General features: G+C 41.4%; 1 protein-coding gene across 13 annotated transcripts in view; it reads right to left on the reverse strand.

The window, feature by feature from the left end:
* Nucleotides 1-12663: 12663 nt before the first annotated feature.
* Nucleotides 12664-19115, reverse strand: part of LTBP1 (latent transforming growth factor beta binding protein 1) — a 403075-nt gene continuing 396623 nt past the window's right edge. For all 13 annotated transcript variants that reach the window (XM_043553208.1, XM_043553205.1, XM_043553212.1 and 10 more), the window contains 3 exons: nucleotides 18835-18957; nucleotides 14766-14915; nucleotides 12664-13678 (listed from right to left, as the gene is read on the reverse strand). In XM_043553208.1, the coding sequence (XP_043409143.1) occupies nucleotides 13497-13678; nucleotides 14766-14915; nucleotides 18835-18957 (455 nt within the window). In that variant the 3' untranslated portion in view covers nucleotides 12664-13496. The remainder of the gene's footprint in view (nucleotides 13679-14765; nucleotides 14916-18834; nucleotides 18958-19115) is intronic.

The following is a 19115-nucleotide window of genomic DNA, read 5'->3' on the forward strand; positions in this document are numbered from 1 at the left end:
CTAAAGAAGAATACATAGGAAGATATATCGATCACAAATAAGCATATGAAAAAAATGGTCAATAACATATGTATCAGAGAACTGCAAAATAAAACAACAAAATACCACTGCACACCTGTTGGGATGTGGAAAATCCCAAACACTGACAATACCTTATTGTGGCAAGAATGTGGAACAGCAGGAACTCTTGTTCACTGCTGGTGGGAATACAAAATAGTATAGCCACTTTGGAAGACAGTTTGGCAGTTTCCTACAAAATTAAACATTGTTACTATATAATATAGTAATTGCACTTCTTAAGAGAAATCAGATAAATGTTCACCCACATGAGTTGAAAACTTACTATCTATCCAAAAACCTTTATAAGAATGTTTACAGAAATTTTATTCATAGCTGGCAAAACCTGGAAGCAATCAAGATATCCTTCAGTAAGTGAATGGATAAACAAACTGTGGTGTACCCATAAAATGGAATATTATTCAGCACTAAAAAGAAATAAGTTGCCAAGCCACAAAACTTAAATGCGTGTTAGTAAGTGAAAGAAGCCAATCTTAAAAGTCTACACACTGTATGATTCCAACTAGACACTCTGGAAAAGGCAACACTACAGAGATAGTAGAAAGATCAGTGGTTTCCAAGGGTTTTAAGGGGAAAAGAGAGAGGGATGGATACGTGGAGAGTGGGGTTTTAGGGTAGTGAAACTATTCTGCATGATACTGTAATAGAGGATACAAGTCATCATACATTGGTAGAAACTCCTAGGAAGCATAACACAAAGGGGATACTCTAATGAAACTAAGTGACTTAATGTGTCAACAGTGGCTCATCAACTGTAACAAATGTATTACACTAATGCTAGGTGTTAAAGGGGAAACTCCGGGGTAGGGGTGGAAGTCAGGTTGTATTATGGGAACTTTCCAACCTTTCCCTCAATTTTTCAATAAATGTGAAGCTGCTCAAAAAATAAAGGCTACTGTTTTCTTTAAAAAAAGGTGAATATATCCCCCCCCAAAAGGTGAATATATTCCCAAAAAAGAAATGTGGAAGAATTTACCTGATATCAGACATGAAGGATTAAGAAAAGGCTAATAATAATGAAGAGTGTGATACTGATGCAGAGAGAGATCAGAAGTGATGGAATTGAGCAGAGAGCTCAGAGATAGACCCTTGTGTAGGAAGAGACTTGATCTATGACAGAGCTACCTGTGCAGATCAGTGGGGGAAAGGATGAGTATTAAATAAAACAATCAGTTCCAGGGGTACCTGGGTGGCTTAGTCAGTTGAGCATCCAACTGCAGCTCAGATCATGATCTCACAGTCTGTGGGTTTGAGCCCCATGTCGGGCTCCATGCTGACAGCTCAGAGCCTGGAGCTGCTTCTAATTCTGTGTCTCCCTCTCTCTCTGCCCCTCCCTCGATCGGGCTCTGTCTCTCTCAAAAATAAATAAACATTAAAATAAATTTAAAAAAAATCAGTTCCACCCAGAGGGATACACCCTGAAATAATGCTTCCCAGTGCTTTTCAAATGTTGCAAAATGCTTATTTCATATGATTCATTTGGCATCCTGGGGTAAAAGGGAGGGGATGTGAGGCTTCTAGGTAGAGCTCGATGAAAAAATTAATCAAAATTTCTTTATGTTATCTAATCATTTTAAGAAAAATAAAATAGGGAATAGCAAGCACAATATTAAATATTGAAGAATTTTCCTGCTACTTCCTAATCAAGTATTTTTAAAGCTTCACTGAAAACTTGACCTTGTAGCTGCAAACATTTTTATGTTTTAACTTTTCTTTAAATTTTTTTTTAATTAAAGAAATGTTTTAATGTTTATTTTTGAGAGAGAGAGAGAGCGTGAGCAGGAGAGGGGCAAAGAGAGAGGGAGAGGCAGAATCTGAAGCAGGCTCCAGGCTCTGAGCTGACAGCACACAGCCCCAGCCGGGGCTAGAACTCACCAACCAGGAGATCATGACCTGAGCCAAAGTCGGATGCTTAACGGCTTAACCATCTGAGCTACCCAGGTGCCCCTGTTTTATCTTTGAAATGACGTCTTGCAGCTCCTGATCCAGATTTTTTTAAAAATTTTTTTTTCAACGTTTTTTATTTATTTTGGGAGAGAGAGAGACAGAGCATGAACAGGGGAGGGGCAGAGAGAGAGAGACACAGAATCAGAAACAGGCTCCAGGCTCCGAGCCATCAGCCCAGAGCCTGACGTCCTGATCCAGATTTTTAATTGTATCTCTCATATTCTTAAGCTATCAACAGTGAAAAATTTGTGCAAATAAATGTTAAAACTTTAAATCTTCTAAAATCATTTAGAAATTTAAGGCATTTAAAATTGAATTCAAAGCGGCTCTTCCTGCTTCACATAGGCAAATGTAATTTTAAATGTCATAATGCCAGTGTTTCTAGAATCTAATCGATCCTTTTCACATGAATAGACATGAAGTCTATTCAAATGTTGAAGCTCTAACTTGCAGGAAGCCCGTCTACAGTTAGAGCAGTTACCACATGTTCTCATGAATTTAGGGAAACGTAGGAACACCCAGCTTTTCAGAGATTCTTCCAGAGATTGGATATGCCCCCAAATAGCTTTGATAAGCCATTCTAAGGGTGAATCATTTATGTAATCACAGTTAACAGGATCTGGCTGAGAAAGAGAAGCCATTGTGACAAAATGGAAATCGAAGAATTAAATAAACAATTTTTGATGTGATAGGGACCTCAGAGTTCACTTTACTGATGTAAAAACAAAGTTAGAAGAGAAAGAGACAGACTCGTTTGGGGCCTTAAGGCCGGCTGTGGACACAGGCAGGTGTTCTAAGACACCGTATCTAGTGCTCTTTCCATAAGACCAGATGCATGTTCTGTGACAAACAGGAAGGGGCAGTGACGTGGCTGAGTTATAGCTTTCTTTTTCTTTTCCCCTAGTGACATTTAAGACCAATAAAATTCCATTTATTTCTTCTTCTCCCTAAGGCTTCTATCCCAGCTCTTCTCCCACCCCCCATACACCCCCGCCAGGCAGAGGTAACTGGTTCCTCCTTGTTCCCATAACACTGAGTTCCAGCTTCAATTACTCACCTCATCGGAGCACGGTTAGCTGGGCTTGCATCTCTCTTCTGAGCTAGCTGTGGCATCAAACACTACAAGTTGTTCTTCTCCATATTCCCAGGGTCAAGCACAATGCCTGGTACAAAATAAGCATTTAGCAAATGTTCACTGAATAAATGAGCTAATGGCAACTCCCTTTGGCCATTAAAATCTTAACAGCGGCTACTTAGTGCCTATCCAGTTGTCCTACACAGGAAAGTTCTGTGCAAACCATTTCCCCTTTTGAACTGTTTTCCCTTCTGCTCCCTGCTCACATGTGGGAGCAGGGTGCACCTTGATGAGCACACAGCATCCCCAGGATTCCACCTGTTAGGAAATTCTCCATTTTATAGAAAAGGAGCTCAAGTGAGCATTTCTCAATGCCCACCTCCTATTTCCTTATGAGGGTCTCATTATCCTTCTTGTTTTTGGTCTTTGGTCTTCCAGGTGGTGAGAGGAGAGGACTATTTCTCTTCCAAGAGCAGGACATCCCACCTGGGGCCGAGGAGCAACGTGACATCCTATTTTGTAGGCGCCCAGGGAGGCTCTGGGGATTTTTAGAGCTCAGAATAGTAATTAAGGCCACAAGGGAAGGAACCAGGGAGGATAATCCCTATGGAGAGGAAGAGAGAAGTCTGCTTACGAATAGTTTGCTTATTCATTGTCCAAGAACAGTTGAGTCTGGGAATGGACGGAAAAGTTGAGATGCCTAAAGATTGAAAGAAAACTTTACAATGATCTTAGGAGGTAGAAAAACTTTCTCACTCTGGCCAACAATCCTCACAGGATATGGCTTCCCTTTGACTTCTGAAGGCATCACCTACTGCTCTCCCTGGTGTTCCTTCCACTGTAGCCACACTGGCCTCACTGGTTCTAAAGTTCCCCAGATGCTCCCACCCCAAGGTCTTGGTACCTCCTCTACTACAGAGGAACTCCTTCCCCAGAAATCTGCAGGCCTTTCATACCCTCAGTTCACTGTGGCCTTTGCTCCAATATTATCCCCAGAGATGCTTTCCCTGACGTCACATACCATAGCCTTCCTCCACGATCTTCCATGTATCTTCAGAGTTTTTATTAAAATAACATTAGAGTTGATATTGTCCCTTCACTACAATGGAAGGTCCATGAGGACAGAAATGTTGTTTATAGATCACTGCTGGGTCCTAGCACCTACTATGCTTCCCAGCACATATTAATATTCAGTCAATCTTTATTGAGTGAGTGAGTGAATGAATGAATGAGTGAATGAATGAAAGGGATGAGGTTCATGTACCTGAGACCGACCTTCTGTTTCAGACTCTGTGACCTGGGACTCACTATGCTAAGTAACCAGGAGCCTGATAAAGGGTTTGCCCTGAGAGACACTACAGGAGAATCTCCTCTCCACTCATTTTTATTTTCTATTGTAAACAGAAAAGTGTGTATTTTCTTCCTAAGCAATGGGAAGTTCAGGCATAGTGGGTAGAAGTATGGGCTGGGAACTCAGTCAATCCCTGGGTATTATTCCTTATGAAACCCTAAGCAAGGTCCTTAACCTCCCAAATTCTATAAACATGGAGATGAAGTACAGTTCCCATGAACATTAGATGACAGGCTTGCCACAGAAGAAGTAATAATCAATGAATAGTAGCTTTGGTGTTTGAAAAAGAAGACCAGAAGGAGGTGGCCCAGAAAGGAGTGATTAATGAACCCTGCTGGGGGTAGGGCCATGTAAATCCCAATCCCAGGACTGTGGGGCTCTGGCCAGGGTAGGTGATCTGCTTCTTGTGGGAAGAGTTCTCACTCATAAATGAGGGCAGAAATCGAGGGCCTCTTACAAACACATGCATGAACCTGGCATTTCCCATAAACATGCTAGGAGAGCAAGGGGATGAAGGCTAAAGAAAAGCTTATGAGGGATTCAGCTTTCAGAGGGGATTCCATGACACTGGGGAAAACAAGAGAGCCTCCAAGGGGAAAGCACTGCTCTGTGGGTTGGCCTGGAGAAAACCATTCAGTGTTGCTGAGTGACAAAGGCCAGAAGGACAATGCAGGCCAGGTAACTAGGGTGATTCCAATGATATTCCCAAGGAGAGACCGCCACAAGGAGAAGCGAGCTGAAGCTGTATCCCTGGGTGCCCATCAGAGCAGAAATGAAGGGTAGAAAACTCCAGAGCTGAGTCATTCTGGGCACAGGGCCCAAAGGATGCCAGATCCACTGTCACCTACGGTTGAGAAGGGGACAACTGAGGGACCCAGCAGTTGCTTTGAGGCCCTGCCTGGTCCTTCCCAGGTCTCAGTTCTATATTGCCCTGGCTCCTAAGGACACTACTGATTACTTAGGTTTAGCTGTTGGCATTGTGCCTCCAGGGTGAGTACATACCAACAAAAGAAAAGGTCTTCTCTTTTTAAGAGCTGGATGGACCTATAACAAGTAAAGAGACTGAATTAGTGTCCCCCAGAAAAGAGCCCAGGAGCAATTTAATGAATTCTATCAACCATTTAAGGAAGAATTGAAACCAATTCTTCACAAACTCTTTTAAAAATAAGAGAGAAGGAAATACTTCCCAACTTACTCTCTGAAGCCATTACTACTTGATACCAAAAGCAGACAAAGACATCAAAAGAAAACTACAGATCAGCATTTCTCATGAACATAGACACAAAAATCCTCAACAAAATACTGGCAAATTGGATCCAGCAACATACAAAAAAGGATTATGTACAATAACCAAATGGGATTTATCTTAGGAATTCAAGATTGGTTTCACATCTGAGAATCAATTAATGTAATACTTCACATTAATAGAAAACAAAAAACACATGATCATCTCAATGGACACAAAAGAAGCATTTCACAAAGTTCAACATGCCTTTGTAATAAAAACCTTAAAAAACAAGGAATAGAAGGGAACTTCCACAACCTGATAAAAGACATCTATGGAAACCTTCAGTTAAATCAGACTTAATGTTGAAAAATCAATCAATCAAGCAATCAATCAGTCAGTCAATGTTGAAAGAGGGAATACTTTCCCCCCTAAGAATCAGGAACAGCACAAAGATGTCTGTTCTTGGCACTTCTAGTTAACATTGTAAAGGAGGTCCTAACTAGGGCAATTAAGGAGGAAAATGAAACAAAAGGCATCTAGATTGGAAAGGAAGAACTAAAACTGTGGATGGCATAATCTTGCATATAGAAAATACTAAGAAATTGAATGAAACCTATTAGAATTCATAAATGAGCTCAGCAAGATTGCAGAATATAAGATCAATATACAAAACACATTACAATTATTATAGTAGTAATAAGTAAACTGAAATTGAAATTAAGAAAACATGGGGGCACCTGGGTGGCTCCATCAGTTGGGTGTCCAACTTCGGCCCAGGTCACGATCCCACACTTCGTGGGTTCGAGCCCTGCGTTGGGCTTTGTGCTGACAGAGCCTGGAGCCTGCTTCAGATTCTGTGTCTCCCTCTCTCTCCGCCCCTCCCCTGCTTATACTTTGTTTTCCAAAAATAAATAAACATTAAAAAATTAAAAAAAACCCCTTCCATTTATAGTAGCATCAAAAAGAAGAAATTACTTAAGAATAAGTTTAACAAAATAATGTAACTTTTCTATTTTGAAAACTATACTACCACATTGAAAGAAATTGAAAGCCTTAATACATGGAAAGACATCTCATGTTCATGGACATAATACTGTTAAAATGGCATTGCTCTCTAAATTGATCTACATGTTCAATTCAATCCCTATCAAAATCCCTGTCAGTGTCTCAAGATTCTGGTGAGGGTGGGAGAATAAATCCCCAGTTAAACTTGGTATTTAAACTTGTGGGGCAGTGTGGCTCATTTTTCTAAGAAAGGAGCCAAAAAAACCCCTAAACATGAAAGACTGTCTTAAAGGAGAATGATTTGAAAAATTGTTAAGTCTGTCCTTGAAGGTGTGTCCTTTGTTATGTGATTAACACATCTTCCTTCACAGGGACCCCTCCTAGTCCTACCTTTTGAGACTATAGCTTTCTCTGCTGTATGCAAGGGTACTCTGAGCCTGGTGCCTTCTAGACATGGCCTATTTCTCCTATTCGGATGCTGCGTGCCCCCAGTTAATTGAAACCCAAGTATCACCAGGAAAGCCCTGTAACAAAAGGCGGCTGGCTTTGGAGTTTATAAGATCTAGGTTAAAATTCATACATATGCCAGTTTGGCCAACTCAACTTCACTGATCCTGTTTCCTTTCTTTGTAAGAAAGGATGATTCAGTGGTGCATTGGTAAATGTTTTAATAATCAGCTATTTGCCAATTTCTGTTGTGTAAATACTCTCACCACAACCAATTCCCAGCCACCAATGCGGTTGGGAGTCGTTATGTACAATTAGCTGTCATGAACTGGTAACAGCCAGCTCCAGCAAGACCTCTCAGTACTTAGGTTAAGGACTGTTGTTTAAATGCACAACATACAAAAAATAGTGTTGTACTCTAATAGACCTTCAGTAAATAAAAATATCTACTGGTTAAGGTGCTCAGAAAGTCAACATTTATTTTGGGCCCACCTGGAGGAGTGAAGCTTGGGCTAGCCAACTGAGGAAAGGCTGGTACAATAGGGGAAGGAAATAGGAAAAAAGAGAATTAAACTAGGATTTTACAGAATTACCTCTGCCTAGGAGGGCATTAAAGGGGTTGGACATTCCTGAAAAAAGTATCATGATTCCTGGAGCCCAGTGAGCACCTCTTGCCCAATGAACAAATGGTTATTTAGGTGCAATCTCAAACTTTATTATGTATCAGGATTTTCTGGAGGGCTTATTAAGACACAGATTGAGGTGTGGCAACCACGGAGTTTCTGTTCCAATAGGTCTGAGATAGACCCGAGATTTTCATTTCTAACAAGTTCTCAGGTAATGCCAATGTTCCTGCTTGGTGACCACACTTGGAGAAACCTGGAGTTATGGCAAGGAAGGCCAGAGGAGATAGATAGGAGTTTTCTCTATCTTGGCATGTATCTCTGGCTCTTTCTCCGGAGTTTAGGTCTCCGTGATCTTCCTCATGCCATTCTCTGCTACTGTGGCAAAATTGACTGATTATATATTTGGCAAAAATGAAATATGTGTGGCATCTCTGAAGACAAGACGAGTTATGTGAATTCCCTTGTTGATCTTCTTAAACACTGACTGCACATCTGCTTTGGAGAGCACTTGTAGGAATAAAGACATTGTTTTCTTTACCACAAAAAGCTCTCTGCCTAGTAGTGCACTAGAGACCACAGGTTGGGGGAAGGGATTGGGAGAGAATGCGTCCCAGATGAAGGGCCAAAGAAAGGTGAGAACCCAGGCTGTGGTGACCAATATGGTAGTCACTAGCCACACATTGCTATTTAAATTTAATGAAAGGTAAAATAAAAACTTGGGTCCTCAGTTACACTAGCTACATATCAAGTACTCAATATCTGCATGTGGTTACTGGCTGTCACATTGGACAGCTGAGATATAGAACATTTCCAACTTCACGAAAAGTTCCATTGCACCGTGCTGATCTAGAGCACTAATGAAGAGAAGGCAGAGACTGATGATGAGGGAAGCAGTAATATCCTGCAGGAAGTGAGTTTTTGCCCCATCCATACCAGGCTGGGGAGACTTTGGAGAACATTTAATGACTCTCCAATTTGTAGAAACCACAATATTTTTGATTCAGTGTCCATAGCTACAAGGAGTCCATGGGCTCCTGTCCCAGCCCCCAGCCCTTGCTTCCAGCTAGGTCATTGAACTAGAGGTTGAAAATCATGAATGGCAGTTGGAAAGAAGTATTTGGCTGCTTTTATAGTCAACTCTTTATTTATCCTATAGCTTCTTAGTCCTCAAGCTCAATGTCATGGCCTTTGCTAGGAAAGCAGGTTGTGTGCTCCCAGACTGAGGTTGCCACTCTGTCAAGGCACAGCCTACCCATCAGCTGAGTGTGGCTGGATGATGGTAGACAGAGCTTCTGGCCTCTTCCCACTGAGTCACCAAGGCCAAACTACTCTGATGTTAGGGCCTCCTTTCTAGGTCCCTGTGTCTCGGGATCCTGTACAAGGTTGGAAAATAAAACCTGAGGTGTACTCCAGATTATGTGGGCCAGTGTGGCCATTTTTCTCCAAAAATGAGAGGATCCAAGAAAACCTTGAACTCTGAAGACTTAAAACCATTAGTCTTGAATGACACTTAAACACCTGATGGAGGTGAGGCCATTTTGTTCTCAGACCAGCAATCTTCTCTCCCACCCACTTTCTAATACTTCCTAGTCTGATCTTGCCTCCAAAATCTCCTGCCTTTTTTGCCCCAGAAGGTTTAGATGACTCCTGAATTTACATATACATTTCTTAGTCCCTCCAAAATCTTTTGCTCCATCTGATGCTCCATCGCAGCAACTTCTTCCAGGAAATTATTTCAATGAACAGGCAAGAGTGTCCAGATTGTGGGGAAATGCAGAGTCTAAACCAAACTGTATCCAAGGGAAGCCTCAGGCTTGGAGGAAAGCAGCCAGGAAGGGAATCAAGAAGGAGTCCAGACTAATTCTTCACTGTAGCCAAAGGAGCGTGTAGAAGTGTCAAGGTTTTAAAGTGTGGTCAGTAGCACGGAGCAAAGAAGAATCATTCTTCATCTGCACACAATGAATCCTGGCTTATAAAGCTTTTTAAATGTGATATTTGGATCCCTTCTACACTCCTGTGGGGTATAAGGGCAGGTGTCACTGTCCCTATCTTACACATAAGGAATACTGTTCAGAGAGTAACGAGAGACTGTACGCAGGTTTCAGTGAATTCTTATGCATGTGGATATGTTGGGGGTGGGGGATATCAAGATAGATGACCAGTATCCTATTGGATTTTCTGTGTCTGGTCACAACAAGACAGCAAAGCCTGTCCTAGTTATACTCAGAATCATGACAAAAACAAAAATACTCTTCATAAATGACTTGGGAGATAACTGCTCTTCCTCCAGTGATGGCCATCCTATGCTCTCAAAGAGAGAGGAAAGTTGGTGAGAGGAATCTCATACTCCTGTGATGGTTATAAATGTTTTATCCTAAGTTAAGGAAGTCTTTTCCCTGAGGTGTCTTTTGTCGTATCAGACTGTGATACCTCCCTTTAGTTTTCTCAGAATTGATTCCCCATCACTGGGATACTGATCAACGACAGCCATTGTTTTCTTCTTCTTACCAAAGATTTGAGCAACAAATCGTAGATGATCTAGTACATACATGAGTTATTCCTACTTGAAAGCTGAAGAGAGTGTTAGAATCATAGTATTTTAATGCTGGTATTAAAACAATTCCTAAAGCCATGGTGATGGTTTGTTTCCACAAGGAGGAACACGTAACATACACATATTGTTTTCTTGCACTGTTGACCCAAATGAAATGTTCACGAGCCTTATTTTTAAGCATCTCAGATTCATCATTTCTGCCAATACAAAGATATTAAGATTTTCCAGGAAAATTCAAGTACAATTTAGAATAAGAAAGTCCTTTGTGTGTGAAAACACTGAAGTTAAATTACGGTATTCTTTTGATCACATAAAAAATTTTAAATAAAAATATGGATGGAGTTGTGTAAAACACGTTCGATATGCTTAAGGGCTTGGTTTGCTGGGTTTGTATTTAGTGCTTATTTTGACGAACATGGCAGATTGCAAGGACGTAACTTCCAATGACATAGGCTTACATCAGATAGCCAGGTCTAGTTTTTTTGGAGTAGAGTTTGACATTTATGACAAAAGAATAGAATGTTATTGTTGGTTTCAGGTACACAGACTCATTCTGTGGGTGGACGCTGGCTCAGGCAGCTGGAAAATACATGTATTAGCACACCAGATTATATAACCAGTATAACAATCCAAATGCACTGTACTATGTGCCTGCCTCTTCATGGCCAATGAATTTGAACCACTGCCACAGCATCCTATACCTGTGGGTTTAGAGGACAATAGGCATGGAAAGTAAAATCGCAGTAACTACTAAAAGGAGCTAAAAGAATTGTACGTTACAAAAACAAAATGTTTTGGGGCGATGTGTACAAAACTAATAAAAATAAGGGCTAGACAGATCTGGAAAGAAAGCACTGTGGAAATGCATTCAAAGCAAGCACGCCAGCTGGCCAGCAACATCCCAGAGCACATCCATTTCATCGATAGTCATTGTGCTTTTCAAACATCCGTGACGACTCCAACTATGCTAATATTTGGAATATAATTCAAGACCTGTGCCAACAAGCCCTTTTATTTAAAATGCTGCGTTGCATCTTGGGGATACAAATGCAAGTTTTTCCTATACCTAAACATCAGTTGAAAATGTTGAGAGGTCCATTTTATGATGCTTGGGTGTTGCTCGAGCTCGTCATCACCGCTACAACAAATGACCACTCATCTCATGGTGTGCAACAACACACATTTGTTATCTTACAGTTCTGTAGGTTAGAAGTGGATCCATGTTACTGGCCTGAAATCAAGGTGTCGAGAGAGTTGTGCTCTTTTCTGTAGGCTCTAGGGGAGAATGGCACCTTCCCTTTTCCAGCCTCCAGGGGCAAGCCACATTCCTCGGCTCACGCCCCCTCACCTCTTCTTCTGCCTTCCAAGAGGGCATGGCGGGGAAGTCTTTCTCACCTACATCTCTCATCTCTCCCCAGACTCTGCTTTTCTGTCTCCCTTTTCCACTCTCGTGATTACATTGGGTCTTCCCGGGTTATCTCTCTATTAAGGCCACTGATTGGCAACCTTAATTCCATCTGTAACCTTAATTTCCATTTGCCGCATACAGTAACGTTCACAGGTTCTAGGGACTAGGACATGGATATCTTCGATGTGCCATCATTCTTCCCACTGCAGGTATTAGACACCAAAAGCCTGTATTTCAGGAAAATGTTAAATGAGATTTTCGGCTGGGTACCCCTACACATGGTTCGTTATTTTTCTTTAAACTCAGATGCTTTCCTTAAGAAAAAAGTAGGTTCTGAAACTCACTTTAACAATCGCAAAACCATACAGACGTGTATAAGGAGGGACTAGAACCTCGCAAGCTGTTTTCAGGGTTCCTGTGCTATCAAGCTGTGATCTGGATCCGTGTCCTGCTTGCCAGGGCTGCCGGAACAGAGTACCACAGACTGGGTGACTTAAACAGCAAATTAATTTTCTTATCATTCTGGAGGCTAGAAGTTTGAGATCAAGGTACTGCAGGGTTGATTTCTTCTGAGGCCTTTCTCCTTGGCTTGGAGATGGTGGTCTTCTCCCTGTGTCTTCATATGGTCTTTCCCCTGTGTGTGCCTGTCCTATCTCTTCCTATAAGGACACCAGTCATATTGGGCTAGGGTTACCCCAAAGACCTCATTTAACCTTAATTACCACTTTAAAGACCCCTGTCTTCAAGGACACTCACATTCTGGGGTACTGGGGGTTAGGACACCAACATATGAAATTACACGGGTGGACGCCATTCAGTCCCTACCAACATCTAACAAATGTAATAATTAACCTGTGAAAGACTCTATGCTACTAGAGAACCGTTCCTAAAAATAAATGAGGTGGGGGGAATATGACAGGTACTCATTGACAGTTACTCCCAGGTAGAATTTTTTTTTCTAAAAAAATGGTGATTTATTTTGCTTTAACATACAATGGTAAATATATTGGGATCATCAAGTTTTCAAAAAATTTTGCTGGGCTTACTTTACACATTACAATACTAACATGAGCTCATTAATTCTTCCATTTTAATGAGGGAAAGGATCCAATTGATGCCTACTAGCAGCTTGGCTAAGAATGGACATTAAAATCAGACGATACACTGTAAATATAAAGTATTTTCCTCCAAATGTGTAGAAAAGTTTTGAGACAAAATTGCTGCCTGCTCCACAGGACAGACAGTTTGGATTTTTAAAAATGCTCCAGAACAGGAATAACATAACCCTGTGTAACAATACTTATAATACAGTTTAACAATATTTTATCAAAGACTTGTGCCCTTGAGCTTGAAAAAAAAAAATCTGAAGAAAAACAGCAGCCAAGGAACTGCACAACCAAAAAATGAAAATTATATAAAATATTTCCACCACTATTTAAATGCCAAATTTAATCAAGCAATAGTAAAAAAACAAAAACAAAAACATCATAATACAACCTTCTGTTTAAAATAACAGCACTGTTCCGCCTCTTTTCCACTGAATTTTACATATGAACAGACTATATATACTGGTTTTTCAGAGAAATGTCCATTTGGTCTGTCACACCAGTCAGGCTCACACTGGATCCTCTCCTCTTCTTTGCGAGGAGACGCAATTCTGTGATGGTTCCGTGTTTCTGACATCCTGGGGTAGGTGCAATGTCTCAAGTATAATACATTTCTCTCTTTTCCTTTACACAGTGCAGAGTATACGGGCTTAGGTTATGTAGATCCTCTTTTACTCCAGGTCGCTGTCTTTTTCTAAATTCAAGGCGGTACTCAATGGCGTGCAGTAGTTGGGCTTGTCCGAAGGCACGTAGCCAGGCAGACACACACACTTGTAGGAGCCCTCGGTGTTGATGCACTTGGCATTCTTGCAGAGAGACATCCGGTTGTTCAACTCATCACATTCGTTTACATCTGCAACAAGCCAAACCATGCAGGTGAAGAAGTTCCAGTACCACCCCAAGAGGAAACGTGGCCTACGGCTTACCTGAGGCAGCAAGGCATCTGGCCCGAACACAGCCAGGCTGTTCTCCACTCTCCTCACCCCCGGACCCCCACCCCAGTAAACTGTGCAGTCTTTCTCATTATCGTCGGTTGCAAACACATGCAAGATAAATAAGATTTTCTAGATCTGAAAAAGGTAGATGATCTGGAAGGCTCTAGAATTTCCTTCCCTGTATTTAACACAACAGGAACATTTTGTCAGCTTGACATCTTATAGTCAAAACTCAAGAAAGCTGGAGGAATTTTTCTCCTTCTAAATTCCTTTCCACAGGTACAGAATAACAGTTAGATCTGTCTAGAGGAATACACTAAAGAAGCAAACAAGTGAGCAGAGAGCCTTAAGGGCAGCCCTGTTAAAGGCTCAAGTTACCTTCTCAGATTTCTTTCCACAGGAAAGAAATGCACTCCAAACACCTGTAATAACCCAGGTTACCTATTTTCCAGACCCACCGCAGACAGAGACAAACAAAACTCAAGTGGGGAAGGGGGTTGCTACCGGAGGGAATGGAAGAGCCACAGAAATAGGAAAACCCTGTAAGCCAAGGGCCAGGCCCTGGAAGATGGCATTGGGCACATGAGGAAGAATTAATGTATGCTTACCAGTCATTCAAAAATAGAAGCAAAGGCAATGCGAGAGACAGAGAGGAAGAGGTAGTTGTGGGAGGAACATTCTCCAAAATGATTACCATAAAAGTTGTATTTTTTTTCCCCCAAACATCCACACTCCCTTATGCTTGTGTCAGGTACCGGGCAAAAACACTATTTGCTGCAGAGTCAAAAGCTAAAGTTAGAGGAGTCAAACATATTACCTAGAATGTTCTGTCCTCTCGAAGTACATTCATACTGTTGTGAAACCATCACTGCCATCTCCAGAATTTTTCTCCTCTTCCTAAACTGAAACTGCAAATCTATCTTACATGTACTCGATTATAGGAGATCTGGCCACAGGGCACCTGGGGGAAAGAATAACTGCCGAGAGGGCACACATCATCCTTACCAACACAGGTCATCTTGGCCATATCCAAGTGATACCCATCAAAACAGTCACAGGTATAACCTTCCTGCACCCTCACACAGCGGCCATTCTCACATCCATTGAGGATGCCACATTCTTCAGCCTGCAACTCCTCGAAGCTATTTAAAAAACCTAGAAAGGAAAAGACAGGAGCCAGGTTAGAAATTTGCAACCTCTTTCCCTGTCTTTTAAAACTATAGGATTACTGGGGCACCTGGATGGCTCAGTTGGTTAAGCATCCGGCTCTTGGTATGGCTCAGGTCGTGGTCTCACAGTTCATGAGAGCGAGCCCCCTGTTGGGCTCTGCGCAGACAGCGTGGAGCCTGCTTAAGATTCTCTCTCTCTCTCTCTCTCTCTCTCTCTCTCTCTCTCTGCCCCCCCATGAAAAAAATTAAATAAACTTTAAAAATTCTTATAAAAAAACTATACGATTATTAAGATTGTGGTTCATCATATATACATATTTTAGACACCTATTTCAGATGTCTTAAAGTCAGCAGTAAAATTTAACACTGAATGTATCTGTACGCAGCATTATGCATAAGATAGTAGAAGCTTTATATATCGTTTGTCCATTAGTAGCCCTACATCTTGAATTCTGATGTTCTAAATTAAAAGCATAAAAAGTGAGTAAGTATGGTTTTTTGGGTTTGCTCTTAATAAACAGAAGTGTTTATCTAAAATTCCAAATTTCCTGAGCTCTCAGTAGGGCAAATGTCAGAACAACGTTCAGGATGGAAACAATGGAAGTGACTATCACAGTTCAGCAGACATTTGCTCAGAACATCCATGAGAATTTGAGGCGGTGGTTTTTCACTTGGAGTTCCCCAAAAAGCAGTGAAAAGCTGGGCTGGCCTTGCTGTGTAACCTGTGTTTGTTTGCTCTAGCTTTGGAATGAGCCTTACAAAAGGGCTCTCAGGAGATCAAAGGATAAAGACAGTAAAAGCAACTTGAAACATCCTGATAAATGAGAAAAGTACATCATACTTGTGGTTAGAAAGTCAAAATTATTTTTTTAAGGAAACAAAGAAGTTCTTGTTTGGCTTTTTTTATAGTTTAGGTATCTTTAAACTGATTCAGAACTAGCATTTAGTAATATAAACACATGAAACAGGCATCAAGAGTATTTAGCTCTCTTTTTAGAAAGAAGAGTTGTAAATATAAATCCACAGTGATACAAAAACACTGTTGATGTGGGATCCCCCTTCAGAACCTCATCACGTTATCAGCTTTAAAAGGAAAAACCAAAAAATCAAAATATGACCATAACTCTGGTCTCTGAAGTAATTCTAAAGCAGAACTGCAGGGGGCAGCAAAATAACATTGTTTAGACAGGGCTGTAAGGTTTAACTCAGTGTCTAAAAATTAATACATCCATGATAGGCACTTTTAAAATTTTTGAAGGGGAAAAAAAATTACAGACCATTAAGAATGTGTCATCAGGGCCCCAAAGCCAGTTTGAGAAATACTTAAGAAAATAAAGTCTTAATCTATATTTTCAAATTCCAGGTACCATGGCAAAATCGTTTTGACTTTCTAACTGTTAAAAATTATTACAGAAATTAAAACATGGAATTAAATATTGAAAACTCTACACACATACATCAAGCAGACTCCGAAAAATACTTCTACACGAGTCAGCGAAGGACAGCCCCTTCTCGAAATGTGGTGGTCTCCTACTTTTGTAAATAAAGTTTTACTCGAACACAGATACCCCATTCGCTGACATGCTGTCTGTGGCTGTTTTCGTGATACCCTAGCAAGGCTGAGAGGCTGCCTCAAAGCCTAAAAATTTTATTCTCTAGTCCTTTACAAGAAAGAGCTGATTTCTGCTCTAGGAGATTCTACTTTTATAAAACTCTGCCTTAACTAAAAAACTGCCTCCGGCTACCAGTCCGATTTTCTTAAATAACCAGAAGGCAGGAGATTAAGAAATCTCAGCTTTCTTTCTATGTTGCTATCTACCCAATACAGTCATTTCTTTAGAAGGGCCGCAAAGTCCTTGCTCCTGGTCTGGGAAGGAGGAGCTATTTCTCATAAATTGCAGTAAGTTTAAAGGCCATTGATAGAGTCAGTGCTGGAGGTCTTAAAATTGCATCTCAACTTCTTCTGTTACTAAATAGGAAATCGATGTGACACCAACATGTTTATTTCTTACCATTTGTAGTGAATTAAAAGAGTACTGAAGCAACGTCAGCATTAAAAAAAGAAGGTACACGAGCCAGAACATTTCAACATGAAAATTCCTGGAATCTGGACTCTATCTAATGTGCTAGAGGCTGCACATAGAAGCTATGGGATTGGGTCACTGTTGTATATAGACTTAACCTGTTATTTTGGATTTATGGGGCAGGCAAGCTGGGCTTTCTTTCAACCTTAATATTTCTTCTCCTTTTCTTCTTTTTAAAGGTAAATGTTTATTGACCTATAACACAGTCACAGGTAAGTGTCAATATTGTAAATGCCCAGTCTTATACCTGCCAGTGTATTTCGACACATTTCGTGAAATAGTGCATGGTTGTATGTTGTTGATTAAAAGAAATAATCCCAGGTATTAGAAGTTATGATACTCTTGGGGCAGGGGGCCTGGCTGGGAAAGGGCTTCAGGGGCCTTCTGAATGCTGGGAATGTTCTACACCTGGGGCTGGGGGGTATACAGGGGCATGTTAATTAACTCAGCTGGACTGATACAATGCTGTTTTCACATCATTGTGCTGAACGATCAATGTATGCATCCACCAAAAACAAGAGGAAGGAAGGAGAAAGGAAGGAAGGAAACACTCTTTGACTCAGAACTGAAGCAGTGCCAAATGTAGCCACAAAGCTTGGGTTGCCCTCAGGAACCAGGTCACGGCTAGTGCGCTTCGTTCACAGGTAACAGGGCCCCAAGAAAGAAAAGGCGTCACTGTAGTCTGTCATTCAGCAGTGTCTCCAAAGTCCTAACTCCAACCCCCTGGCCTGCAGGGATTCTCTGTCTTGAAAATCTGGTGTAGTTTCACACACTGCAAGGAGGGCCCCTCTGTGAGATTTGGACAAGGCGGCTGGAAGCCGCATTTCCCCACTGCCAGTCCTGAAGGGGACACCACCTATCCTCTACCAATACTGTGTTGTGTATTTGAAAAGCTGTGGTTTCCCCCATAGAAACCTTTAGCTTGCACGGCTTCCTCATCCAGGACACTCCTGGTTAAACACCTTCAGACATTTCTTCCTTTCTTTCTTTTTTAAAGCTTATTTATTTATTTTGAGTGAGAGAGAGAGAGACAGACAGACAGACAGACAGACAGCACAGACGCAAGCAGGGGAGGGGCAGAAAGAGAGAGAGAATCCCAAGCAGGCTCTGCACTGACATTGTGAAGCCCCGCACAGGGCTTGAACCCACAGGGCCCCTGAGATCATGACCTGAGCTGAAATCAAGAGTCGGACACTTAACCAAACGAGACACCCAGGCGCCCCACAGACATTTTTTTCCTAAATAGGAACAGGGTTCACACAGGCACACTCCATCTCCCACAGAAAATCTCTGCCCACAAGACCAGGAGAAGCCACCATGCATCATTTCTTAACAAATCCCATCATGAGTGGATTCTAACAATTTCTGACCAGAAGAGCAATTTTTTTGACCTTCCACTTTAAAATACCTGTAAAGATCAACTTGTTACAGTTAACATGTCATTTCCTTATATGAAAAACGATGTCAATTATAATCAGGCTTCTAAGACAACCCCGACCCTTAAATTAGAACATCATGTAATGAGTAAAGAAATGATTTTGTTATGGATCTTAGAAGATGATTTTTTTTTTACTTTAAAGAAAGTAAAAGTAACAGCAGACCCTCCAGCATGCCAATAATTTGATCCAATATTTCTGAACTTGAACATGTATAAGGAGTATGCAGAGGATGGATAAAACTGACTTTCCAACTCAGCAGGTCTTAGAGTGGGGCCTGAAAGCTTACATTTCTGACAAATTCCCAGGGGCTGCCTTTTGAGAACCATTGACTAACCTTTAGTCAGTCACTTTAGTTTCAACATAACTGAAAAATTTTGCTTACGGTCCTGAATAAAATAGGGATCAGCTTCTGGAGCATACTGTTCGCTGAAGTCAACCAAGGCATCCCGTCCATATGGCCGCCGGCGTCCCGTGACGGGGATGTTACACAGCTGGGCATAGTCATCTAAGAAGGAAATGAAAAGCAATGTGAGACGTCATCACTGTTTGCTGGCCCCTAGACACACCCACTCGCAGCTCAGAGCAACAGAAACCGGCCAGGGCACTGTCCACCATATGCTCCTGTCTCGCACACATGTGCACCACTGATCTTAGACCTCGTCT

This window comes from Prionailurus bengalensis, chromosome A3 (assembly GCF_016509475.1).
Source record: "Prionailurus bengalensis isolate Pbe53 chromosome A3, Fcat_Pben_1.1_paternal_pri, whole genome shotgun sequence".
Classification (NCBI taxonomy): domain Eukaryota; kingdom Metazoa; phylum Chordata; class Mammalia; order Carnivora; family Felidae; genus Prionailurus; species Prionailurus bengalensis.